The sequence below is a fragment of the Delphinus delphis genome, chromosome 20 (genome assembly GCF_949987515.2).
Source record: "Delphinus delphis chromosome 20, mDelDel1.2, whole genome shotgun sequence".
NCBI classification, from domain to species: domain Eukaryota; kingdom Metazoa; phylum Chordata; class Mammalia; order Artiodactyla; family Delphinidae; genus Delphinus; species Delphinus delphis.
In genome coordinates, this window is record NC_082702.1 from 6,174,895 (window position 1) to 6,201,082 (window position 26,188).

The 26,188-nt window shown below is 52.4% G+C and overlaps 2 protein-coding genes across 2 annotated transcripts in view; both read right to left on the reverse strand.

Moving 5' to 3' along the window:
* LOC132417004 (sialic acid-binding Ig-like lectin 5) overlaps positions 1-26,188 on the reverse strand; it is a 37,086-nt gene that overhangs the window by 5,035 nt on the left and 5,863 nt on the right. Inside the window, 7 exon segments of the mRNA XM_069540261.1 lie at positions 266-550; positions 636-893; positions 2,914-3,192; positions 3,408-3,791; positions 3,858-3,906; positions 22,158-22,281; positions 25,800-25,913. Of these exon segments, the coding sequence (XP_069396362.1) occupies positions 266-550; positions 636-893; positions 2,914-3,192; positions 3,408-3,791; positions 3,858-3,906; positions 22,158-22,281; positions 25,800-25,913 (1,493 nt within the window).
* LOC132416448 (myeloid cell surface antigen CD33-like) lies at positions 9,577-22,094 on the reverse strand. Its single transcript, XM_059999823.1, has 7 exons — positions 22,043-22,094; positions 21,599-21,976; positions 21,119-21,397; positions 20,836-20,883; positions 13,765-13,861; positions 12,754-12,835; positions 9,577-9,750 (listed from the first exon to the last, which is right to left on the reverse strand). The coding sequence occupies exons 1-7, from the start codon at positions 22,074-22,076 to the stop codon at positions 9,577-9,579; spliced, it is 1,092 nt and encodes a 363-aa protein (XP_059855806.1). The 5' UTR covers positions 22,077-22,094.

The window sequence follows — 26,188 nt, forward strand, 5'->3', positions numbered from 1 at the left end:
TAAGCAGGCACCTAAGTGACGAGCCTTCTCAAATCCATGACCCACGAGTGTGCCCACTTCTATCCAGGACTCTGTCCTTTGTCCCCCATCCTTCTACATAATTGTAGGTTCCTGTGTCCCCAGCCCCCACCCCAGCCAACCGACAGAGGACCCTGAATTCCCCTTTTGCCCTGAATCAGGCCCATTTCTCTCCCTCTCAGTATCTTCTAGGACGCAGACTCGTGTGTCCCCTTTCCCCGGACACGGCCCTTCATAGCTCCCAGACCTGGTAGCAGCAGGACAGTGGCGCTCTGTTTCCCGTGGCCGTTCTGGGCCTCGCAGCTGAGTCGGAGGCCAGAGCTGAGCCCCTCGCGGAGGCTCAGGGAGCTGTTGGCCCAGGGCCCAGCCGAGCTGGAGGTGACCTTGAAGGAGGCATTGCTGAAATTCCCCTCCAGCAGCCCCTCCCCCAGCCGCCAGCGCAGGGAGGGGGCCGGCTGGGCTCGGGAGGAACAGTCGCAGTGCAGACCCTCCTTCTCCTGGGAGCAGGAGGGTCCCAGCAGCTGCGGGGGGTCTGTGGGGAGAGATGGGAGGGATCAGAGGAGACTCTCCCCTCCCTAGAACCCAGGCGTCCTTCCCTCAGGTGTGTTCCAACTCACTTTTCACAACGAGGCTCAGAGATGCTTCCTTGGACCCCAACGGATGCTGAGCTCGGCAGACATATTTCCCATGGTCCCCCAGTTGCACCCGGGGCAGCTCCAGGACCCCAGGGTTCGAGCAATTGGAGGGGCTCAGGGTCAGGCTCCCCCGGATCCAGCTCATCCTGGCAGGAGGGTTGCTGTCGGCAACACAGTCCAGGCGTAGGAACTCGCCCTCCTGGACTGGGAGAGATAGGCTTTGGCCCAGATTTTCAGGTCCTGGCAGGACAGAGAGAAAGCTAGCTTCAGTCTGCCTGTCTGTCTGTCTGTCTCTTTCATTGCCTAAGGGTTCATATCTTCCTGTTTTGTAGCACTTGTCAATTTCCTCTGTGTAAAAACTCCCATCTTGGCCAATTTCAAGCACCTAATTTGAAGCCTCTGAACCCCGAAGTGGGAAAAGATGGACACAACTGCACAACTGGCTCTCGCCAACCAGTAAGAGCTAGTCCCAGTACATCACTGAATGCAACTTAAAAAAAAAATGGCGGGGGTTCCCTGGCGGTCCAGTGGTTAGGATTCCGTGCTTCCACTGCGGGGGGCACGGGCTAGATCCCCGTTTGGGGAACTAAGATCCTACAAGCCACGCGGTGCGGCCAAGAAAAATGGCATGTATTTGCCTAACAAAATCACCATACACTAAGTCAAAAGCCCATGATTAGGATGAAAAGAAATCCTCTCAACTTATACACAGATGATTGCGTTAATATGAAAAGAGTTTCTTCAAATCAAGAAAAAGACCACAAAGAAATACACATGGGGCTTCCCTGGTGGCGCAGTGGTTGAGAGTCTGCCTGCCGATGCAGGGGACACAGGTTCGTGCCCCGGTCCGGGAAGATCCCACATGCCGCGGAGCGGCTGGGCCCGTGAGCCATGGCCGCTGAGCCTGTGCGTCTGGAGCCTGTGCTCCGCAACGGGAGAGGCCACAACAGTGAGAGGCCCGCGTACCACAATAAAAAAAAAAGAGAAAGAAATACGCATGTTTTTTAAACACAATGAAAGATACCCAACCTATTCACAAAATGATGATGCAAGTTAACATGAGAGTGTATTCACTTATGGTATCAGCAAGGATGAAAATGTGTAGCAGGGAAACAGACACATAGCAGGGGGTAGCGTAAGCAGAACGCCTTCCATGTAGCTCGATTTGGCAATATCTGCAGAAATTACAAACATGCCCTTCGATCTAGGACTTTCTTCTGTCTCAAGAGTAAGCTTCCAGACCCACACATTTGTCCTGTCCTTGCAAAGGATTGGAAACACCATAGTTTTCCACTAACAGGAGACCTATTAAGTACTTTATCATATAATATACTTCTAACTGGAAAACCATGGGGTCAACATTAAGAATGAAGAGGGTTTCCTAGGTACAGATACAGGAGAATCTCCAAGATACACCAAGTCTGAGAAAAAGGAGAGTTTAGTTTGTAGAAATGTACCAACGTCACTTCCTTAGTTGTGGCAAATATGCCACGTGGATGGAGGATTTTAATGCTGAGGAGAGAGATCTGTGGACAGTCTCTGTACCACGCGAGTCTAAAATTACTGCATATGAAAAGTTTATTAAAAATACTAATAGAGATGCAAAGCATGCGGGTAGTATGATCTGCATATATGTGTGTGTTTTAAAATGTACATGTGTAGGTTCTATTCGAAAAGATAACGAAGACGGAGGATACACAAGTGCTGAATACTATTGGGCAGGATGTGGGACAAGGATGGAGCCCTGGCAGTGGGGACAGCCACGTCCAACAGGCAAGGAAGAGGCCACGCGATACCCCATGAGAGCAGGGCCAGCGAAAGGGGGAGGCCAGTGCGTAAGCTGATGAGCCAGTGGGGGTTGTCCCACCTCTGCTGTCCCCTCCCCGGGCCTGAGCCTCTCTGCCATCTGAGTTCTGATCCCCAGCTCTGCTCCGAAGGGCAGAGACACTTCCACTTCCACCACACCCCTGGAGAAGAGAGGTTTAGACCTACCTGTGTCTTCCTTCCGGAACACTCTGATGGTCGGCTTCTGGGGTGCATCTGGACAGACAGACATAACAGTCCCCTTTTCAGCGGCAGGAAGGTAGGCATTGGCCCTTTTCCCCAGAAACACTAGAAATAGGAAGAGGGTGGAGTAGTGTCCTCTTTCCTTCCTCCCCAGTTCCAGCTTGCAGGGCTCAGCATGCAGTAGCCCTGGCCCTCCCTCCCGTCCCCAACGCCCTCCACCCTCAGGGACCCGGTGTCCCTGCCCCGCGCTCACAGGACACGTTGAGCCTGATGGTTCTGTCTGCGCTCACGCCAGCTCCGGGGAAGGTCACTCGACAGGTGAGGTTGGTGCCGTGGTCCTGGGGCCCCAGGGTGAGGGTGAGCACCGAGGAGTGGGGGCCCTTGGGGTGCAGGGAAGGGAGGGCAACCCCGGTCCAGGAGAAGGTGTGGGGGGTACCCCTCTCACAGGCCCATGGCACTGCACAGGTGATATTCCTGGGGAAGCCAGATACTAAGGTCCCCTGGACGTGGATGTCGGGTGTCTGTGTCAGAGCTGAAGAGGAGAGAGAAACAGACCCAGGCCCTGGACGTGGGGCCCCGAGTGTGCCCCTCAGAGCTGTCTCTGCCCCAGGCCAGCCGCAGCGGCCTGTCCTCCTAGGTCCCCTTGGGCCCCTCCCAGGATGAGAAGACAGGGGGTCCCCTCCCAGCCCTGCCCTGGGGGCCCTCAGGGCCCCTGTGTCTGTGTCCTCTCCTCGACACCATCCTTACCTGTTACATGCAGGTGGAGCTTGTTCTCTAAATAACTATATTTCACAGAAGGCCCTCTCTCCACCCTAAAGAAGTATGTCCCCGTGTCTCCCTGCCGTGCATCTCTGATGTCCAGGGAGCAGCTGTAGGTCCGGGGGTTTCCAAAGAGGTGGAATCGGCCCTGGGTGTTCGTCAGCACCGCACGACCTGGGTTGTTTGTGGCCACTGGACGATGCTGGTCGATTCTGGCCCCGTCCTGGAACCAGTAGCCGAAAGCTGGGACAGAGTAGTCCGAGTAGGCCCGGGGATACTGGAAGTAGCAGGGCACGCGGACACACTGGCCCTCCTGCACCGTCACGGACTCCTGCACTTCCAGCCGGTATTCTCTGTCCTGAGCCAGGGACCCTGCGGGGAAACGAGGGTCAGCCACAGCCCCTGCCCCGCCCAGCCGTCTCCCCGCAGCCCACCCACCCGCCCACAGCAGGGACAGCAGCAGCAGCGGTGGTGGCAACAGCAGCATCTTTGGGGTAAGAGTGATGGGGCCTTTGTGTCACAGGATTGAGAGGAAGCCCCGACAGGAAGCCCAGAGCTGAGGTCAGAAGGTAACCGACCACAAAAGAGGAACTCCGCACCCACATGCTGCCGGAGCTGCGTGGACCTGGGAGAGTCACCACTTCTACTTTCCATGTGAGGCCCTGGTGAGGGTCACGAGCAGCGAATACAGCCCAAAGGTGCCTCCCGGATCCCTGTTCACAGCCTGTCCCTCCCACACCTCTGTCCGCAGGAAATCAGGCCGGTCAGTCCCAGCCACGGTGAAAGAGGTGGTGATTAGTTACTGAAATTGTAACAGGGAAGAGTCAATCCTGACTCCGTGTTGGATCTGTTTCTTCTACTTTAACCTTTGCTTTCCACTGCTTTTGTTCATTAAAAGGATACTGTCTCTACATAATGGCCTGCCTCGGGGAGCCCTGCCCCTCCGCCTGAAGGTTAATACAAAGTGGCTTCGTTCAGGGAAACATCTGGTCCCCGTTCCACCCGTGGATGGCTGCAAGGAAGAAGAAATGAACGCATTCCCTCCCCGAGGCTGGCCATTCCAGGAGACGTTTGCTAAGCTTGTGGCCTTTTCACTTTACTTCCTCATCTCCTCTCCCTCTCTGTGCTGTAAAAGAAATTGGCATCCAAACCCCAGTCAAAAGGTTCTTCAGAGACACTAGTCTGCCGTCTTCTAGGTCTGCCAGCTTTCCGAATAAAGGTGTCATTCCTTCCCTCAACACCTCATCTCCGATTCACGTGCCCGTTGTGAGGCGAGCAGAGCAAGCTTGGACTTGGGAACAAAATGAACACGACAACGGCACAGGGGCACCTCTCCTTTCAGGGGAGTGGGGCACAAGGCAAGAATGCGGCAGACTTTGTCTCCACCCTTGAGAACTTCTCCAACGCCCCAACTCCTGCTGATACAGTGTGAGATAGGGGCAGCCCAGATAGAGGCTTGGAGGAAACCCCATCGCTCCATGCACCTAGAAGGCGAGTTCCCAGGTATAAATGGACGGAGAGGGTGAGACCAGGATCCAGGAGGGTGGCCACCAGGACATGATCCCACAGGGGGTCCTGAGGCTTCCTGACCCGCTCGCAGCCCCCTGCCCCAGGCCTCCCTGCACATGCCAGGCTTGGGCGCCGGGCACTGGGAGCAAGATGGCAGCCAGCGTGGCCCTGGGGGGATGCCAGTGTTTGGAGGTAGGTGGGCCCCGCCCTTCTCCCTTCCAGGCCTCAGTTTTCTCATCTGTCACATGGAAGGATCACAATGTTCAACCCTCGTCTGTGGGAGAATCTGACACAAGGACAGAGGTGGGCGTTTTCTACAGACTCTTCTGTGGCTGTCTTGCAGGTCAGGTGTCTGGCCCTGCCCATTCCTCAGGGGTCACTCTGAGTCCCCCCCTCAGTGGTGGTCAGCGCTTCCCTGGGGCTTCCTCCCCTGAGGGCTTTCATGCGGGGCTCAGGGGCACAGGCTCTGCAGCAGATGGCTCTAGGCTTGCGCTTGCTTCCCTAATCCTTGCTGTGCCACCTTGGGGAGGCGCTTAACCACTCTGTGCAGAGGCGTGCCTATGCTCGCACGGCGTTGGAAGCTGAATTGTGTCACCCCCCAGATTCCTATGTGCACGTCCTAACCCCCAGTACCTCTAAGTGTGACTGCATTTGGAGACAAGGCCTTTAAAGAGGTAATTAATATAAAGTCAGGTCATTGGGCTGGGCCTTCATCTAATAGGACTGGTGTCCTTGTAAGAAAGAGAGATTAGGACACAGACACATACTGAGGGAAGACCACGTGAAGATACAGGGAGAAGACGGCCATCTACAAGCCAAGGAGAGAGGCCTCAGAAGGATGTCTATATAGGTGTGACTGAATCACTTGGCTGTACAGCAGAAATTAGCACAACATTGTAAAGCAACTATACTTCAATTAAAAATTTAAAAAATTTAAAATAATAATACTAAGAAGCCAGCCCTGCTGACACTTTGATCTCAGACTTCCAGCCTCCTGATCTGTGAGAAAATGAATTTCTGTTGCTCAAGCCGCCCAGTCGGCCGTGCTTCCTTACGGCAGCCCTAGCAGGTGAACCCATGGGGTCACCCCGAAGATTCGACATGTTCCTACAAGTGGAGGGCTCAGAGCAGCCTAGAGCAGACCAAACTGACGCAGCCCACACAGTGGCCAGTGGTCAGCCTGCAGGATGGGGCCACTCCAAGGACAGGAGGAGAAAAGGGAATGAAAGAGGTGGTAACCCGAGGACACCTCGGCTTCTCCTCCTGCTCTCAGAGTGGCGGCAGGGAGTGGTGGCGTGAAGCGAGATCTTAATTCCCTGCCCAGGAATTGAACCTGGGGAGCCTGGATGAAAACCAGGAATCCCAGCCACCACACCCCCTGGCTCTTGCCCCAGTGAAAAATGCATCTCTCACGGAGGCAAAACTGTAAAAACAGGTACAAAGCTTATTATCAGAGACACAGCACAACAAGTGGGAGAGCACACAGAGAAACAGTTTGTTTAGTTAAGATAGAAGCAGGGCAGAGACGCACACCCGCAGGGAAAGAGTGTGGGCGTCCCCCCAATGAGGAAGAGCCCCATAAAAAGGCGGTTACGTCATTCATATAGGGCAGTTCTTCCGGGTCTTTGTTTCCCTTTGGCCAATTATCTGGTTTCTTTTTCCACACCTGACCTGCCCTAGGACCCTCAACAGCATGCGTGCGCAGCTTTTTTGCAAGATGGATTCCAGCCCAGAGGCCTATGGGACGGCCTTAGCCTCACATGTTATGGGGTGGCGCCCCCTCCTTTTGGACCCCAAGGAGCCTTTCTGCGCATGTGCAATGTCTCCCTTGCCCCAAGGGTGGGAAATGCATGGCCTCTTGACCTTTTAACAGGGTTTGTCCCACTCTGTTCCTGCCATAAAAATGTCCAATGTCTGGTTATTTACCCTATTATTTCTGTTGCTGGTTTTTATATCGAGGTGCAGATCTCGAAAGATAGACAGGAGTTCGGTCATAAATATGGAGTCCTGGAGCCTGTTCGTCTCTTGCTTCAGGAAATGTAAACAGGGGGCTGGGAATGAATGTCCGGCCTGGAGCCCATCTTCTTCTCACCCCAGGAAGTGTGAACAAGAGGCCAGTTGGAAATGTCTAGCCTGGAGCCCATCTATCTCCTGCCTCACTCCGAGCACCGGCTCTGATCTCTACTCGCTCTTACTTCACTCTGGCCACGCTTCCGCTCCCCTCCCCAGGCCAGGACGTGCTGAACAGGCCGCTGTTCGGGCAGGTCCCTCCACTGGCTGAGCTGGTGGCCGCTCCTGCACCCTGGGTGCCTGTCTCCCATCTGTTGAGCAGAGTGTCCTGTGGGGTTGGGCTAAGGCGAGGCCACCACTGGAGGAGAACCAGCCAGGGTCAGGAAGGGGGACGGAGACACAATCACAGTGGGGCGTGGCCTGGGCTGATGCAGCGGGGAGGACGAGGCTGTGGGAGCCCCAGGGAGGGAGGAGGACAGAACCCGGATGATGGGACAGGTGAGCGCATTCCTGACACTATGATGATAACCCTTGACTGTTTCTCAGTCGGGGTTTGGGAAACGGTGGGTGTGAGTCGGGGTTTGGGAAACGGTGGGTGTTCATCCCCGTTTGGCTGTAGGAACTGGGATGCCCTGACTCTGCATTGTTTTTCCAGTCCTGGGGTCCTAAAGCAACTTGCCTTCTTCTTACCACTTTCCAGAATTCTCCTTTGGTTGTGTCTTGCACCATGCACAGGGTTTATCGTTGTGAACAGAGGGAGAAGCAGGGAACAATGGCCCAGTGTCATCTTGCCTGGATTGGAAGGCTAACCATCGACCTTTAATGTGTTGAGTCGTATCACGCAGACTGACATTATCATAAACGGAAGTCTGACCTAACTGTCCTTTCTGGGTGTAGGCGCCGGGTTTGGGCGCCAGGCCTTTTCTTACACCACACCAGAATCTTTCATCTGTTCAAGTGTCACTTTAGAAACTGGGGCGTCATGCATGGTCCCTGCCATGCTTTTGGTGCTGCTGGTCTATTTGGGGCTGTTTTTGTTTCAACTGATTTGCAGTAAAATTAGAGTGTTAGGCTTTGTAGGAGGACGTTTCCAAGCTCTCGCTTCCCTCTACCTTCTCAACCCAGACCATAATTTTGAACTCACTTTGAAGGATAAGAAGGTGTTAGCCAGATGACTTCATGGGGCTGGGTCTTCCTGGAAGGAGAGATGCAGGTGCTCAGAGACAGTGAGGGATGCATCGGAATGGGTTCTTAGAGAATGGCTTGAGGGATAGGTGGTTTGGGGTACGGTGATGGAGAAGCAGATTGGGTGAGACTAAGAATAACCTAGAACCTACAACCCTGGGGCTGCCTGTTTTTGTGAATAAAATTTTGTTGGCACCCAGCCACATTAATTCGTTTGCAAATGGTCCGCGGTTGCTTTTGCACTACAGTTGAATAGTTGCAACCGAGACCCTATGGCTTGAAAAGCCTAAATACTTACTATCTGGCCCTTTCGCAGAAAGGTCTCCTGACCCCTGACCTAAAACGTCAGGTTGAGAAGCTTGTAAATTATTCTTTGGGCTTGAGGAGAGAGCGGTATTTTGGCTGTGGTCAGCTCTAAGATTTAGGAAATTCTCTCAATGTTATTACTTGATTTTGGCTATAGCAGGACTAGTAGAAGACAGGGAGGGTGGAAAGGGAAGATTCAGGAATGGCAAGAGATGGTGCTGGAGGTCCAGTCAAGGAAGGGATCCATGGGAGGGTTTTGAGTAGACAGTGAGACTGACATGTAGCCGATGTGGTGCCCGGGACAGGACATACCCAGCCTCTGGGTGAATTGAGCAAACAAACAAACAAAATGTTGCCTGCCGTTTCAGTAAACAAAGGATGTTGTCCGCTGTTAAACAATCAACCACTGCGGTCTCCCCCGAAGGTGTGCCCTGAGGGGAATTCAGGACGAGAAAAACACGATCCTGGCCCTAGAGTGTTAAGGTGCATCTAAGGACTAATTTCCAATCAGCTCAGACAGTGCATCCTCCCATACACAGAAAAGCTCTAAAGCTCCAAAGTCATTACTCTGATCGTCTGATGTTTGTGGTTGGACATCTTTTGATGTTCGACTACATGTTTGTTTGTTTGTTTTCAGCAAAAACACCCTTATATCCTGGCTCCTCCCTGACCTCTTTGGAGCAGCTCCTCAGAGCTATGGGAGAGGCTCTCTCCCAGGCTATAGTCCTCAGTAAGGTCCCCAAATAAAACATAACATGCAACTTTTAGGTTGTGAGCTTTTGTTCCGTGGACAAAGGTCACAATGCATGAAGACTTCTGTTGTATATTTGGTACTTTCGTTTAATCCTCACAACAACCTTGTGATGCTGGACCTCTCACATCCATTTCACCAAAGCAGAAAACCAAGACATGGAGGGGTTAGGTGCCATGACATCATACTCTTGCTGAATGAAAAAGCGTGGACTTGATGCCAGGTGTCTCTGAATGCAAAGCCTAAGATAGTTCCAATAGAGCAGGAAAGGCACTGACAGTAGTTCATAAACCCATCACCTACGGGGATGTTAAGTCCCTAAGGATTAGCCTGTGGGTCCCCCTTCCTGTAGAGGAAATGGACGTCCTGCCTGAGGCTGATGCCGCGTGCGGTCCCTCACTTGGTCCTGATCTCCGTGTATTCTGAGTGGGGGCTCTCCTGAGGATGACGCGTCCCATGGAAGCTGAGGGAGGCGTAATGCAGCTCTTCCTCCATCCCCGAGGTGGGGGTGGCCCCTGCCGAGCTTGTGGGGTCAGGAGGATCCTCTAACTTGGACTCTCGCCGGTGATCCTGGATGGAGAGCAAAGGAAGGGGTCAGATCGAGATAGTTTCGGGGGGAGAAGGGAGAGAGGGTCCAGGAAGCGAATTTGACTCTGGGACAGAGCATCTATTCCTTCTTCCATTCTGCTACCAAACGTTTCTGAAGGTGCCATTGATTCAGTCATCCAACACATATAACGCTATAGATTGTTTCCCAGTTCTACTGAGCACCCACACAGACCTACGGAGGAAATATTACTACGTTACAGGGAGAGAAACGAAGTCTCAGAGAGGGTAGGTTCCTCCCAAGGTCACACAGCTATTGATCACAAACTCAACCCCTGGCCCTCTGAGATTTCCTGAGGTTTTCCGTAAACAGGAGGGTGTTTATGGAAAAACTCACTTCTGTGTGTCTCTCCTTTACTCTCGCACTGTTATCACACTCACAACACTTCTGTCACCAGATGCGTGGGTTCTTTGTACCCCCACACCAAGGAATTCTCCCACACCAGCTGGGTGTCCTGCAATGTAACTCAATTCTGATACTCTCTGCCTGGAGATAGTGTCAGATCCCACAGGTGGAGGGCTCAGTCCCATGAGACTGCCTCCCCCCCAATTCAGGTGTCAATCACAAGTCCAGGTTGCCACCTGTGCTTCTGACCAACTGGCTATAAATCAGAGGTTCCTATGGCCTCCTCCTCAGGTTTGATTAATTTGCTGGAGTGGCTCACAAAACTCAGGAAAACCATTTACTTAGTAGATTACTAGTTTATTATAAAAGGATATAGCTTAGGAAGGCGTGAAAAGTCCAATGAAGAAATACACAGGGCAAGCAAGGTATGTGGGAAGGGGTGCAGGGTTTCCATCCCCTCTCAAGACACGTCACTCTCCCAGCACCTCCACTTGTGCACCAGCCAGAAGCTCCCTTTGCCCCACACTATTGGGATTTTTATGGCGGCTTTGTCATGATTAAGCGATGCGTCTCTCCAATGCATCAGCTCGTCCCAACCTCTGAGCCCAGCACTTGTGGCTCCCTCTGTCTAGAGCCCTTCAACGACTCTCTTTCAGGGGCTCCCACTGTGTTCCTTCACTTCCTGCAGGGGTTTTCTCAAAGACTCCCACCCCCAGAACTGTCCCTCCCATTGCATCTCCCTCCATAGCTCTCATTTCCTGTATACTTTCACTACTCACCTGTTCATTGCTTTCACCACAACCGCCCCACTCCCCTCAATAAATGTAAGTCCTTGACAGCAAGGGACATTTTCCACTTGTAACATATGTCTCTGTAAAAATACAGAGATTACCCAAGTGCTCAGAACAATCAACAAGTGGGAGATAGTTGCTGAAGGAATAAGTGAATGCATGCATGATGGATTTGCTCAGAGACCTCAGTGATGGCCACATTAGCCATAGCTCAAGAAATAAATGCAAGTCAGGGATCAGAGGATGAGCATGAGTAGGGCTGGTTGATACGGACACGGGAGGAGAAGGGGGCAGATGGGCAATGATTCTGAGGGGCAAAAAGCTTACTTTGCTTGAGCAAGCCTGTTTGGAAGAAGTGCAGCGTTAAAGCTGTCTCTGGTTTTCCTGCCCTAAATGTCAATCAAGTTGTTTGGCAGTGAGGAGAAACAGTGCATTTCAGACTTGGGCAGGATGGGACGACTGTCTAATACAGATGCAGGCAGTGCAGATGCAGTCAATGCAGATGCAGGTAATACAGATGCAGGCAGTGCAGGTGCAGGTAATGCAGATGCAGGTTATTCAGATGCAGGCAATGCAGACCAGGTCATGCAGGTGCAGGTAATGCAGGTGCAGGCTATGCAGGAGCAGGCAATGCAGATGCAGGGCATGCAGATGCAGGTAATGCAGGTGCAGGTGATGCAGGTGCAGGGAGTGCAGATGCAGGGCATGCAGGTGCAGGTAATGCAGGTGCAGGTTCTTCAGATGCAGGCAATAGAGATGCAGGCAATGCAGATGCAGGCAACGCAGATGCAGGCAATGCAGGTGCAGGCAATGCAGGTGCAGGTAATGCAGATGCAGGTAATACAGATGCAGGTTATGCAGATGCAAGTAATACAGACGCAGGTAATGCAGGTGCAGGCAATGGAGATGCAGGTCATGCAGGTGCAGGTAATGCAGGTGCAGGCAATGCAGGTGCAGGAAATGCAGGTGCAGGTCATGCAGATGTTTGGGGGAAGGTGGGGAGGCTTCAGCAGGATAAGAGCTAAGTGGGGAGCTCAGCTCAAAGGGCGTGTTTGTATCAAGCTGTATTTAGAAGAAACACAGACATGCTTTGCAGTGTATCAGTGCAGGAAGAGGTGATGGGGGAAAGGGATAGATCTCTGGCTGGGAGTCAGGAACAAGAGTACCACTGATGAATTGGAGAACCCAGCAGAGTATGTTTAGGGATGTATTCACCTTGTGTTTCTGATGTTTTGACAACCGGGGCTTTGTTAACCCTCGAGGGATTGCCCCTGCCAGTGCTAGTCAAGTTCTAGAGATTCTAAGGGATCTGCCTGCAAGCCTGCCTTTCATATTGCAAACCGATCAGCCCAAACCACTTCCTTTATCAAACTCTTACTCTCTGGACCGTTATCCTGCTCTCATCACCCCGGGGCCAGGTACCAGAAAACCAGAGACAACCCCTACACCCCAGAGCATTCTGAAATCATTCAACTAGACAGTCCTCAGTCTGCTTACCCTGCCTGTTCCTTCCCACGTAAACCACAAAATCTCTTGCCCAGGTTTCCTCCTCACTCCCTCTGCCTCTTGACAGACCCTTGTGCTGCCCCTCATGGCCCTGCAGGGTGTGGCATGCCCCCTCCTCTTGGGAACTGTACTACCTGTCTTTTTTGTGGCAATCGTCTCCTGATCTGTTGGCCTCACACAGAGGAATAATAATAAATCCTACATTTTCAAAGAAGCAGGAAGGGGAAGAGCTCATTTCTGGACATGCTGAATGGAGCATGGCTGTGGGCCGCCCCGGGAGATCTGCAGGGCAGGCTGCATTGCCGGGATGCCCGTGTCACTCACCAGGGAAGTTGGTCCTATGACAGGGTGGATGTCCTCCATACCCACTGCAGTCCTGGCTGCTCTCTTCCGGTAGGTCTTCACTCTGTTGGGAGACACGAGGGTCTGTGACACAGGGTATCTCTTTTGAGGCTGGAGTGAGTGACTAAGGCAGGTCAAGCGTAGGGTGAGCCCAACATATTCAGAAAAAACCATAATTCGGAAAGACACATGCACCCCAACGTTCATAGCAGCACACTTACAATAGGCTGGACGTGGAAGCAACCTAAATGTCCATCGACAGAGGAATGGATAAAGAAGATGTGGCACATATATACAATGGAATATTACTCAGCCATGAAAAAGAACAAAATAATGCCATTTTCTGGGACATGGGTGGACCTAGAGATTGTCATACTGAGTGAAGTAAGCCAGACAGAGAAAGACAAATGTCCTATGAAATGGCTAATATGTGGAATCTAAAAAAATGGTACAAATGGGCTTATTTACAAAACAGAAATAGAGTCACAGACGCAGAAAACAAACTTATGGATACCAAGGGGGAAAAGCGGTGGGATAAATTGGGAGATTGGGATTGACATATACACACTGCTATATATAAAGCAGATGACTAATAAGGACCTACTATATAGCACAGGAAACTCTACTCAGTACTTTGTAATGACATATGGGAATAGAATCTAAAAAAGAGTGGATATATGTGTATGCATAACTTATTCAATTTGCTGTACACCAGAAACTAACACAACATTGTAAATCAACTCTACTCCAATAAAAATTAAAAATTAAAAGGGTAGAGGGAGCCCAGAAGCCTTTACAACAAGACTGTGACAAGGTCCCTTCTCCCTCCCGGCTTCTGGATCGGGGACCAGGGCTGGGAACACGCTCGAGCCTGGCCAGGTGTCTACGAGCTGGATCCTCACTACCCCTGCACCGCCCCAGCCTTGCTCTGGGTCCTCACAACCCCTCCAGGCCCCTCTTCTCCTCCCCTGGCCCACAGCCAACCCAACTCACGTGAAGAAGATGAGGCACAGGCAGAGAACAAGCAGCGTGGTGACACCAGCTCCCCCAAGGGCCCCCTCAATCACTCCTGCCCTGGCCCCCGAGTTTCCTGCAGACAAGAGAGACTTGGGGAGAATTCCAATCCTGACGAGCAGGCATAGGTCTCCTCCTCTCCGTAGCAGATAGAGAGGGGTGCCCCCCCTTCCCACCGAGGGTTCAGCCCCTAGGTTCCCCCACCATTTGTAGGACCTGAGCCTTCTCCAGAAGGGCACAGTCTATGCCACACCTCCTCTCCAGCCCACATACTCCCAACAAACTTCAGCTCTTCGTGGAGTCAGCTATTTGTCCATCCAGGGTCTCTCTGCAAAAGACTCCAGACCTGGCCACAGCAGAGCCATGAGGTTCTGTGCCCCGTGGACATTCCAGAGAGACAGAGAGCACTGAGGGAGGCTGAGGGGCCTTGCCTCTCCTTCCTTCCAGGGAGGGCACAGCCCCTGCCCTGCCCACCCCTCTCCCCGCAGCCCACCCACCTGCCCACAGCAGGGACAGCAGCAGCGGCAGCATCTCTGAGACGGAGGGCTTCTGGGCGTCCTGTGTGTGAAAAGAGAAGGGGGAGGAGAGAGGGAGGTAAGGCTGCGGGGAGACCCACGGGAAGCCGGGGAGGAACACGAGACCCAGCTGTTCACAGAAGAGGAACTGCAAAGCCGGAGCTCGGCCCCCCCTCCGCACAGAGCGCACGGACACCCCTCAGTCCAGTGACCCCGGAGACCTGCCCAGAGAGGAGCAGGCAAGGAGGAGAGCCCTGCCCTGCCCCCCATCTCGGGTGGGTCCTTCCAGCACCAGAGCCTCTGAGGACACGGAGGCGTAGGACACGGCGAGCCTCCTAAGGTCCTCCCGTCTGAGCACCGCTGTCTACACCAGGGAGCCGCTCAGCTCCTGTCTCGACCTGGAGGGTCCCAGCCTCACCTAGACCCTCGGGTGGTCGGTCCCGCAAGATGTCGGGCTCTTTAGGGTCTGTGTGAGCGTCTGGGGCAGAAGACAAGAAGGGGCTCCTGGGTGACGTGAAGGCAGCAGCCAATCATGCCTTCACTCCTTCCCCCAACACTGAGCATCTTGGGCTGGTGACCTGGAGAACAGAAGGGCTACGGCTGGCCTGGTCCCTGCCCAGGAGATGCTCCCACCCGGGCCCATCACTTCCCCAAACAGGCAGCACTGTCGGGCTTTAGAGCTGCATCAGTGGTGAGATTGCCGAGTGTCCGGCAGCATACTGGGTATTTTCTAAAAATATGATATGGGATGTTTTTTTAACTTCTACTATGCTGATTCGCAAACTTTCAGTGGCATCTTCAGAACAAAAACCATGTAGCATCTTCATGTAGAACAAACGGGCAAGCACATGGTCTATGTCAGTGCAAAGGAAATTTCTTTTTTTTAACGAGCCTCCAAATTATTTAGTTTTCAATTTAGTTTCATTTTTATTTTGTATTGGAGTAGAGTTGATTTACAATGGTGTGTTAGTTTCAGTTGTGCAGCAAGGTGATTCAGTTATACATGTATCTATTCTTTTCAGAGTTTTTTCCAATATAGGTTATTGCAGAATATTGAGTAGAGTTCCGTGTGCTATGCATGGTCCTTGTTGAGTGTCGATTTTATATATAGTAGTGTGTATGTGTTAGTCCCAAACTCCTCATTTATCCCTCCCCCATCCCCTTTCCCCTTTGGTAACCATAAGTTTGTTTTCTATGTCTGTGAGTCTGTTTCTGTTTTGTATATGAATTTAGTGGTATTAGTTTTTAGATTCCACATGAAAGTGATATTATATAATGTTATCTCTGTCTGACTTACTTCACTTAGTGTGATAATCTCTAGGTCCATCCATGTTGCTTCAAATGGCATTATTTCATTCTTTTTATGGCTAGGTAATATTCCATTATATATATTCATATATATATCTCACATCTTTATCCATTTATCTGTGGATGGACACTTAGGTTGCTTATATGTCTTGGCTGTTGTGAATAGAGCTGCTATGAACATTGGGTTGCACGTACCTTTTTGAATTAGAGGTTTCTTCGGATATATGCCGAGGAGTGTGATTGCTGGATCATATGCTAACTCTATTTTTAGTTGTTTTTCTTGTTTTTCTGTTTTTTTCTTGCAGTATGCGTCACTGTTGTGGCCTCTCCCGTTGCAGAGTACAGGCTCCGGACGCGCAGGCCCGGCGGCCATGGCTCACGGGCACAGCCGCTCCGTGGCATGTGGGATCTTCCCGGACCGGGGCACGAACCCGTGTCGCCTGCATCGGCAGGCGACTCTCAACCACTGCCCCACCAGGGAAGCCCCTATTTTTAGTTTTTTAAGGAACTTCCATACTGTTCTCCTTAGTGGCTGCACCAGTTTACATTTCCATCCACAGTTCCGAGGGGTTCCCTTTTCTTCACACCCTCTCCAGCATTTATTATTTGTAGACTTTTCGATGATTGCCGTTCTGACCGGTGTAAGGTGATACCTCAATGTAGTTTGGATTTGCATTTCTGTGAGGATCCTTTTCAAATGAAAGTTCAATCCTGTCTCTGCTCTCCTCAAAGGCTTCCGGATACTTGCATTGGCCTGGAAGCCCTTGGGATAATTGTCTCTTACGGGAGCACAGAACCTGCTTTCTTCCACTTTCAAGTCTTGGCTCAAACATCATCTCGGGCACACTCTCAGCGACAGAAAACAGCCCCCAAATGTCACCTGTTCGCTCCCTGCCCGATGCTTCTCCAGACACATGTTACCATCAAACACACTCAATGTTTTTCTTTATTTTTAAAAAATGTTTCTATTTTATATCCAGAAGGACAGCTTCTTGATGACAGAGATTTAAAAAATTTCTTTATTGAAATGTAGTTATTTACATTATTTACAATGTTGTGTTTAATGTCTGCTGTCCAGCAAAGTGGCTTAGCTATTCTTATACATATAATACATGTGCTTTTCCATATTCTTTTCCATATGGTTTATCCCAGGATATTGACTAGAGTTCCCTGTGTTGTACAGTGGGACCTTGTTTATCCATTCTATATATAATAGTTCACATCTGCTAACCCCAAACTCCGAATCCATCCCCCCCCACACCCCAGGTAATCACAAGCTTATTCTCTATGCTTGATGACAGAGATTTTTTTAAATTTTTTTTTTGCAGTACGCGGGCCTCTCACTGTTGTGGCCTCTCCTGTTGCGGAGCACAGGTTCCGGACGCGCAGGCTCAGCGGCCATGGCTCACGGGCCCAACTGCTCCGCGGCATGTGGGATCTTCCCAGACCGGGGCACGAACCCGTGTCCTCTGCATCGGCAGGCGGACTCTCAACCACTGCGCCACCAGGGAAGCCCGAGGACAGAGATGTTTGATGCTGTGCTCACTGATGCCCCCTGGGAACCTCCAACAAGGGGGCACAGAGTACATGTTCAATAGTTCTTGCCGAATAGTCTGTAATTAAGTGTATGCCACTCTTCCACCCAAAACGAGACAATGAAACACACACACACACACTCACACACACACACACACACACTCACACACACGCGGTGACATTTAAGCCTGAGCCTGAGGATATTCTCAGGACTTGGAGAGGCAGGAATGGGGAGGGAAGGATGTTTCAGGGGAGGGACTGCACATACAAAGTCTCAGAGTCACAGAGGTCAGGCCAGGCTGGGTGTGGAGACGTGGGGAGATGCAGGGAGAGGAGGGATCTGGGTGGAGAGTCCAGCAGGGCAGAGCCCGCCAGGGTGGAAACTCCAGCCAGTGGTGTGTGCACCTTGGTCTCTGGCTGTGGAGAGGAAACACAGCTGTCCCTGCTGTGCAGCAAGTGGATGGTAACGGTCTCTGCGAACAGTCCGGAGGCTTGTGTTTCCCAGGGAGATGGAGGCAGGAGGTGGGGGGTTCAGAGACCCAGGGAAGAGAGGAGGCTGCTGGAACGACTGGAGTCAAGATGGGAAGGAGACGGGCATCAGGACGAGCTGTGCTTAGGAGGAAGGATGGACAGCACTTAGTGATTATTGGAGCCTGGAGAAGAGAAGCGGGGATGAAAGGGGACAAACACCGTCCTTCCTTCTGGCCTTAGAGATGGGGGCCACCTTGTCATCAGTGTGACAGGGAACCCAGCAGAGAAGTGGGTTTGGGGAGGAAGATGGCAGCTCCACTTTGGGTACGCTGAGCAGAGCAATCCTGGGGGCCATTCTGGGGCAGGTGTGCAGTGGGATGCTGGGTGGTAGGATGCCGACATCACTCACCCAGAGGGGTAACCTGGAATGGCGTTTGCATCTGACACGCCCCCTGCAGGCCTGGCTGCCTTCCTCCTGCGGGACGTCACTCTGAGCCAGAGAAGAGACCAGGCTCTGGTCAGATCGGGTGCCGCGGGCCGCACACTCACCCTGTTCCTTCTTCAGGGGCGGGGGGATGACTGAGGTGGGAGAGGGCAGGTCTGGCCCCACAGACCCTCTAGAGCACAGCGGCTACCTTCAACCGTGACACTGGGCGGGGAGGAGCCCCTGCCCCAGGGGACTCCTCACCGCCCCCAAGCCCCGCCCCCCCACTCCCCCTTCCCGTCAGCCTCCTGCCGGCCCCGCCCCCGCCCCCTCCAGCGCTGGTTCCAGGGTGCAGCCACCTGCGCCCTGCCCTCCCCACCCATCCCCTCTCCCCTCTCCCAGGGGTGCTCACAGGAGGGCGATGAGGACCAAGAAGAGTAGCGGGATCTTGACAGCCGCTTCCCAGATGGCCGTCAGAATCACCTGTGCTGCGACGCGGCCCGACTGCCCTGCAGGAAAGCGGGACCAGGATGGAATCATCTGCTCAATCCTGTGTCCTTCTGCTCCCAGGAGGACTCTGGACGTTGGTCTTCCAGGCTTTCCTTATCCACCGGATGCCAAACCCCATGTGCCTGGGGTGTCAGCCCACCCCATGCCCTTACCTTCCAGCAGCTGAACAGAAAACAAAAATGCATAAGTTGGACTTCATGGAAATGAAAAATTCGGCTCATCAGTGGACTGAGAAAGTGAAAAACCAACCCATTTAATGGGAGAAAATATTTGCAAATCATAGATTCGATAAGTGTGTGATATCCAGCCTATATAAAAGCTATATCAAAACAATACAAGGGCTTCGCTGGTGGCGCCGTGGTTGAGAGTCCGCCTGCCGATGCAGGGGACACGGGTTCGTGCCCCGGTCCGGGAGGGTCCCACGCGCCGCGGAGCGGCTGGGCCCGTGAGCCATGGCCGCTGGGCCTGCGCATCCCGAGTCTGTGCTCCGCGACTGGAGAGGCCGCAACAGTGAGAGGCCTGTGTACCGCAAAAAAAAAAAGAAAAAACAAACAAACAAAAAAACAATTCAAGAACAAAGAGACAAACAATGAAATTTTTCAAAACGGACAAAGGAATAAAAAAGTTCTCCAAATAACCAATACATTCATGAATAAAATGAACGATGTCATTATTCGCTCCATAAATGTAACTCAGAACGTAATGAGGTATTTCTTCACACCCACCAGCAAACTCGAATTGTTTTTTTAAGCAAAATAATGTCGACAAGGATCTGGAGAAATTGGAACCCTCATACTTTGCTGTTGGGAATGTAAAATGGTGCTGCCAGTGTGGAAAACATCTGGCATTTCCTCAGAAATTTAAAATTAGAAACTACCATTTGATCCAGAAATTTCACTCCTAGGTGTATGCTGGAGAAGACTGAAATCAATGATCAAAAAAAAATAAAATAAAATAAAATAAAAAGGAAAAGTATAGCAACGTTCATAGCAGCATTGTAAGAGCCAAAAAGTGGAAACAACCCAAACGTCCATCCACTGCTAACTGGATGGAGACAAGCTGGCGCATCCACGCAATGGAATATTATTCAGACAAAAAGGAACTGATGCTGATACACGCTCCATGGATGATGCTTGAGAACGTTTAGTGAGAGAAGCCGGACAGAAAAGGCCACTGTTTTGTAACATTCCACGTGTATGAAGTATCCACTATAGGCAGATCCAGAGACATGGAGAGCAGACTCCAAACCTGGCCACAGCAGAGCCATGAGGTTCGGTGCCCCGTGGACATTCCAGAGAGACAGAGAGCACTGTGGGAGGCTGAAGGGCCTTGCCTCTCCTTCCTTCCAGGGAGGGGGTCTAAATCTGCTCTCCTGGCCTCTATTGGCCCTGTCACTCAGGGTCCATGGTGATCTTTTGTGCCTTCAGAAGGAGGTGGAAGCAGGAAGCTTCTCAGACCTCCGGGTCAGACCCAGACAGCTCTCCTGGCCCTGCCTGTAGCACCCCAACACCCAGCACAAGGGATGTGCGTCTGGGCATCACCTGTCTACAGATTGGTGGGCACTGCTGAGACAGCCCTAATGGGGCTCTGTCCAGATGGGGACCAGATGTTATGACCAGTGGGAATACAGCAGTGAGGGGAGCGCTGGGCTCCAGAGAGGGCTCAGGGTGAGGGCTGAGGGGCTGACAGTCAAAAAAATGGCCCAAAGAGATGTTGGGACAGTGAAACTCTTCTGTATGATACTATAATGGCAGATACGTGTCATTATACATTTCTCCAAACCCATGAAATGTACAACTCCAAGAGGGAACCCTAACGTCAATCATGCACTTTGGTTGAAAATGACGCGTCAGTGGAGATTCATCGATTGTAACAGGCACCCTCTGGCGGGGCGTGCTGTTGGTGGGAGGCCGTGCGTGTGTGGGAAAGTGCAGCGGGGACGAGGGAAGTCTCTTTACCTTCTGACGAATCTGCTACGAACCCAAATCAGTTCCTGAAAATAAAGTCTACTTAAAAAATGTCCCCCCCCCCCTCCGCGGCAAGGCTTTCAGTGACTGGAGAAAGATAAAGCCCATATTTAGAATGGGCAGGGAGGGAGGTGTGGGTCACTTTGGCAAGACCAGAGTCGGAGGATACTGCAGGAAGGGACCTAATGGGGGCTTCTTGTGTCTAATTGCAGGACCACACCCGACCTGCACCATTTGAGCTCTGAATGTGCAGCTCTGACCCAACCTGGAAGAGACCCCACTCCACTCAATGCCCCATGGATGGGGGGCTCCGTCTTACCTGTGCCATCCCCTGAGCACACACCTCTTGCTGGGCTCTGTGGAGCACCTAGGAGTGGAAGACAGGATTTCCTTCCTCAGTGAGAGGACTGGGGTGAGATAAGGGTAGGCATCCCCCCCCCCACACACACACCCAGAAGCCACAGAAATACAGGAGGGACAGGGCTTCTGTCCTTCCAGGCCCTCCTACTCAGCCGGTCTCCAGGCAACAGCACCAAGCACCCCCGGCCTGGCCCACCTGCCCCCATCCCCTCACGCCCCGGGCATCACGGCGCAGCGCTCACAGGTGACGCTGAGCTGGATGGTCCTCTCCATGATCACACCGGTTGCGGGGAACTTCACTTGACAGGTGACATTGGTGCCATTGTCCTGGGGCTGTGGGGTGATGGTGAGCACTGAGGACAGGTGGGTCCTGGGGCCCAGGGAGGTGAGGGCGGCTGACGTCCAGGAGAAGATGGGGGGCGCGCCCTGCTCACAGGCCCAGGGCACAGAGCAGGTCAGGTTCCCGGGGCGGCCCGCCTCCAGCGTCGCAGGAATGAGGATGTGGGGTGTGTGGTTCAGGGCTGATGAAGAGAGGGGGAGATGGGGTCAGGAGGAGGGTTAGAGGTGCAGCCCTGAGATAAGCTTCAGGCTTTGGTCCAGCCCCTCTTTCTGAACCCCCACTTGCGTTACCCCCGACCCCTCCCAGGAGGGGGTCCTATCCGAGTCCTGCCCTGGGGCTCCAGGTCCTTCCCCTGAGGCCTCTCCCGGACCCCACTCCTTACCCGTCACATGCAAGGAGAGCTTGTTAGACTTATAACTCCATAATGTCGTTCCTCTTTCCACACGAAAAAAATATGAACCTTGATCCCTCCTCCTGGCGTCTCTGATGTCCAGGGAGCAATTGTTTCCATGGTCCCCTAGGAGGTGGAATCGGCCTTGGGTCTCTTCCTGAACTTTACGTTCTGAGTTGTTTGTGGCCACAGGGGCATCCACGTCCACATCGGCCCCTTCCTTGAACCAGTAGCCGAAAGCTGGGGCAGAGTTGTCCTTGTTGTCCCATGAAAAGGAGAAGGAGCAGGGCACGCGGACACACAGGCCCTCCTGCACCGTCACGGACTCCTGCACTTCCAGCTGGTATCTGCTGTCCCAAGCCAGGGACCCTGCGGGGAAACGAGGGTCAGCCACAGCCCCTGCCCTGCCCACCCCTCTCCCCGCAACCCACCCACCTGCCCACAGCAGGGACAGCAGCAGCGGCAGCATCTCTGAGACGGAGGGCTTCTGGGCGTCCTGTGTGTGAAAAGAGAAGGGGGAGGAGAGAGGGAGATAAGGCTGCGGGGAGACCCACAGGAAGCCGGGGAGGAACACGAGACCCAGCTGTTCACAGAAGAGGAACTGCAGAGCCGGAGCTCGGCCCCCCCTCCGCACAGAGCGGACGGACACCCCTCGGTCCAGAGACCCCGGAGACCTGCCCAGAGAGGAGCAGGCAAGGAGGAGAGCCCTGTCCTGCCCCCCATCTCGGGTGGGTCCTTCCAACACCAGAGCCTCTGAGGACACGGAGGCGTAGGACACGGTGAGCCTCCTAAGGTCCTCCCGTCTGAGCACCGCTGTCTACACCAGGGAGCCGCTCAGCTCCTGTCTTGACCTGGAGGGTCCCAGCCTCACCTAGACCCTCGGGTGGTCGGTCCCGCAAGATGTCGGGTTCTTTAGGGTCTGTGTGAGCGTCTGGGGCAGAAGACAAGAAGGGGCTCCTGGGTGACGTGAAGGCAGCAGCCAATCATGCCTTCACTCCTTCCCCCAACACTGAGCATCTTGGGCTGGTGACCTGGAGACCAGAAGGGCTACGGCTGGCCTGGTCCCTGCCCAGGAGATGCTCCCACCCGGGCCCATCACTTCCTCCCCAAACAGGCAGCACTGTCGGGCTTTAGAGCTGCATCAGTGGTGAGATTGCCCAGTGTCCGGCAGCATACTGGGTATTTTCTAAAAATATGATATGGGATGTTTTTTTAACTTCTACTATGCTGATTCCCAAACTTTCAATGGCATCTTCAGAATAAAAACCATGTAGCATCTTCATGTAGAACAAACGGGCAAGCACATGGTCTATGTCAGCGCAAAGGAAATTTCTTTTTTTTAACGAGCCTCCAAATTATTTAATTTTCAATTTAGTTTCATTTTTAGTTTGTATTGGAGTAGAGTTGATTTACAATGGTGTGTTGGTTTCAGTTGTGCAGCAAGGTGATTCAGTTATACATATACATATATCTATTCTTTTTCAGATTTTTTTCCAATAAAGGTTATTGCAGAATATTGAGTAGAGTTCCCTGTGCTATGCTTTGTCCTTGTTGAGTGTCGATTTTATTTATAGCAGTGTGTATGTGTTAGTCCCAAACTCCTCATTTATCCCTACCCCATCCCCTTTCCCCTTTGGTAACCATAAGTTTGTTTTCTATGTCTGTGAGTCTGTTTCTGTTTTGTACATGAATTTAGTGGTTTTAGTTTGTAGATTCCACATGAACGTGATATTATATAATGTTATCTCTGTCTGACCTACTTCACTTAGTGTGATCATCTCTAGGTCCATCCATGTTGCTGCAAATGGCATTATTTCATTCTTTTCATGGCTAGGTGATATTCCACTATATATATTCATATATATATCTCACATCCTTATCCATTTATCTGTGGATGGACACTGAGGTGGCTTCCATGTCTTCGCTGTTGTGAAAAGAGCTGCTATGAACATTGGGTTGCAAGTACCTTTTTGAATTAGAGGTTTCTTCAGATATGTGCCCAGGAGTGTGATTGCTGGATCATATGCTAACACTATTTTTAGTTGTTTTTCTTGTTTTTGTTTTTTCTTGCAGTATGCGTCACTGTTGTGGCCTCTCCCATCGCAGAGTACAGGCTCCGGACGCGCAGGCCCAGCGGCCATGGCTCACGGGCACAGCCGCTCCGTGTCATGTGGGATCTTCCCGGATCGGGGAACGAACCCGTGTCCCCTGCATCGGCAGGCGGACTCTGAGCCACTGTGCCACCAGGGAAGCCCCTATTTTTAGTTTTTTAAGGAACTTCCATACTGTTCTCCATAGTGGCTGCACCAGTTTACATTTCCATCCACAGTTCCGAGGGGTTCCCTTTTCTTCACACCCTCTCCCGCATTTATTTGTAGACTTTTTAATGATTGCCATTCTGACCGGTGTAAGGTGATACCTCATTGTAGTTAGGATTTGCATTTCTGTGAGGATCCTTTTCAAATGAAAGTTCAATCCTGTCTCTGCTCTCCTCAAAGGCTTCCGGTTACTTGCATTGGCCTGGAAGCCCTTGGGATAATTGTCTCTTATGGGAACACATCACCTCGGGCACACTCTCAGCAACAGAAAACAGCCCCCAAATGTCACCTGTTCGCTCCCTGCCCGATGCTTCTCCAGAGACGTTACCATCAAACACACTCAATATTTTTCCTTATTTTTAAAAAATGTTTCTATCCTTATATCCAGAAGGACAGCTTCTTGATGACAGAGATTTAAAAAAATTTCTTTATTGAAACGTAGTTATTTACAATGTTGTGTTTAATGTCTGCTGTCCAGCAAAGTGGCTTAATTATTCATATACATATAATACATGTGCTTTTCCATATGGTTTATCCCAAAATATTGACTATATTTCCCCGTGCTGTACAGTAGGACCTTGTTTATCCATTCTATATGTAATAGTTCACATCTGCTAACCCCAAACTCCGAATCCATCCCCCCCCCACAGGTAACCACAGGCTTATTCTCTATGCTGGATGACAGAGAATTTCTTTTTTTTTTTTTTTTTTTTTTTTTTTTTGCGGTACGTGGGCCTCTCACTGTTGTGGCCTCTCCCGTTGCGGAGCACAGGCTCCGGACGCGCAGGCTCAGCGGCCATGGCTCACGGGCCCAACTGCTCCGCGGCATGTGGGAACTTCCCAAACCGGGGCACGAACCCCTGTCTCCTCATCGGCAGGCGGACTCTCAACCACTGTGCCACCAGGGGAGCCCGAGGACAGAGATGTTTGATCCTGTGCTCACTGATGCCCCCTGGGAAATTCCAACAAGGGGGCACAGAGTACATGTTCAATGGTTCCTGCCGGATAGTCTACAGTTAAGTGTATCCACTCTTCCACCCAAAACCAGACAGTGAAACACACACACACACACACACACACACACTCACACACATGCACACTCACACACACACACTCACACACACACACACACACACACACACACACACACACTCACACAGACGCGGGGACATTTAAGCCTGAGCCTGAGGATATGCTCAGGACTTGGAGAGGCAGGAATGGGGAGGGAAGGATGTTTCAGGGGAAGGGACTGCACGTACAAAGTCTCAGAGTCACAGAGGTCTGGCCAGGCTGGGTGTGGAGATGTGGGGAGATGCAGGGAGAGGAGGGATCTGGGTGGAGATTCCAGCAGGGCAGAGCCCGCCAGGGCTGCAACTCCAGCCAGTGGTGTGTGCACCTTGGTCTCTGGCCGTGGAGAGGAAACACAGCTGTCCCTGCTGTGCAGCAAGGGGATGGTAACGGTCTCTGCGAGCAGTGCGGAGGCCTGTCTTTCCCAGGGAGATGGAGGCAGGAGGTGGGTGGGTTCAGAGACCCAGGGAAGAGATGAGGCTGCTGGAACGACTGGGGTCAAGATGGGAAGGAGACGGGCATCAGGAGGAGCTGTGCTTAGGAGGAAGGATGGACAGCACTTAGCGATTATTGGATCCTGGAGAAGAGGATCGCGGATGAAAAGGGGCAAACCCCGTCCTTCCTTCTGGCCTTAGAGATGGCGGCCACCTTGTCATCAGTGTGACAGGGAACCCAGCAGAGAAGTGGGTTTGGGGAGGAAGATGGCAGCTCCACTTTGGGTACGCTGAGTGGAGCAATCCTGGGGGCCATTCTGGGGCAGGTGTGCAGTGTGGGATGTTGGGTGGTAGGATGCCGACATCACTCACCCAGAGGGGTAACCAGGAATGGCGTTTGCAATAGACGCGCCCCTTGCAGGCCTGGCGTTTGCATCTGACACGCCCGCTGCAGGCCTGGCTGCCTTCCTCCTGCGGGACGTCACTCTGAGCCAGAGAAGAGACCAGACTCTGGTCAGATCGGGTGCCGCGGGGCTGCACACTCACCCTGTTCCTTGTTCAGAGGTGGGGGGATGACTGAGGTGGGAGAGGGTAGGTCTGGCCCCACAGACACTCTAGGGCACAGCGGCTACCCTCAACCCTGACACTGGGTGGGGAGGAGCCCCTGCCCCGGGGGACTCCTCACCGCCCCCAGGCCCCGCCCCCCCACTCCCCCATCCCGTCGGCCTCCTGCCGGCCCCGCCCGCGCCCCCTCCAGCACC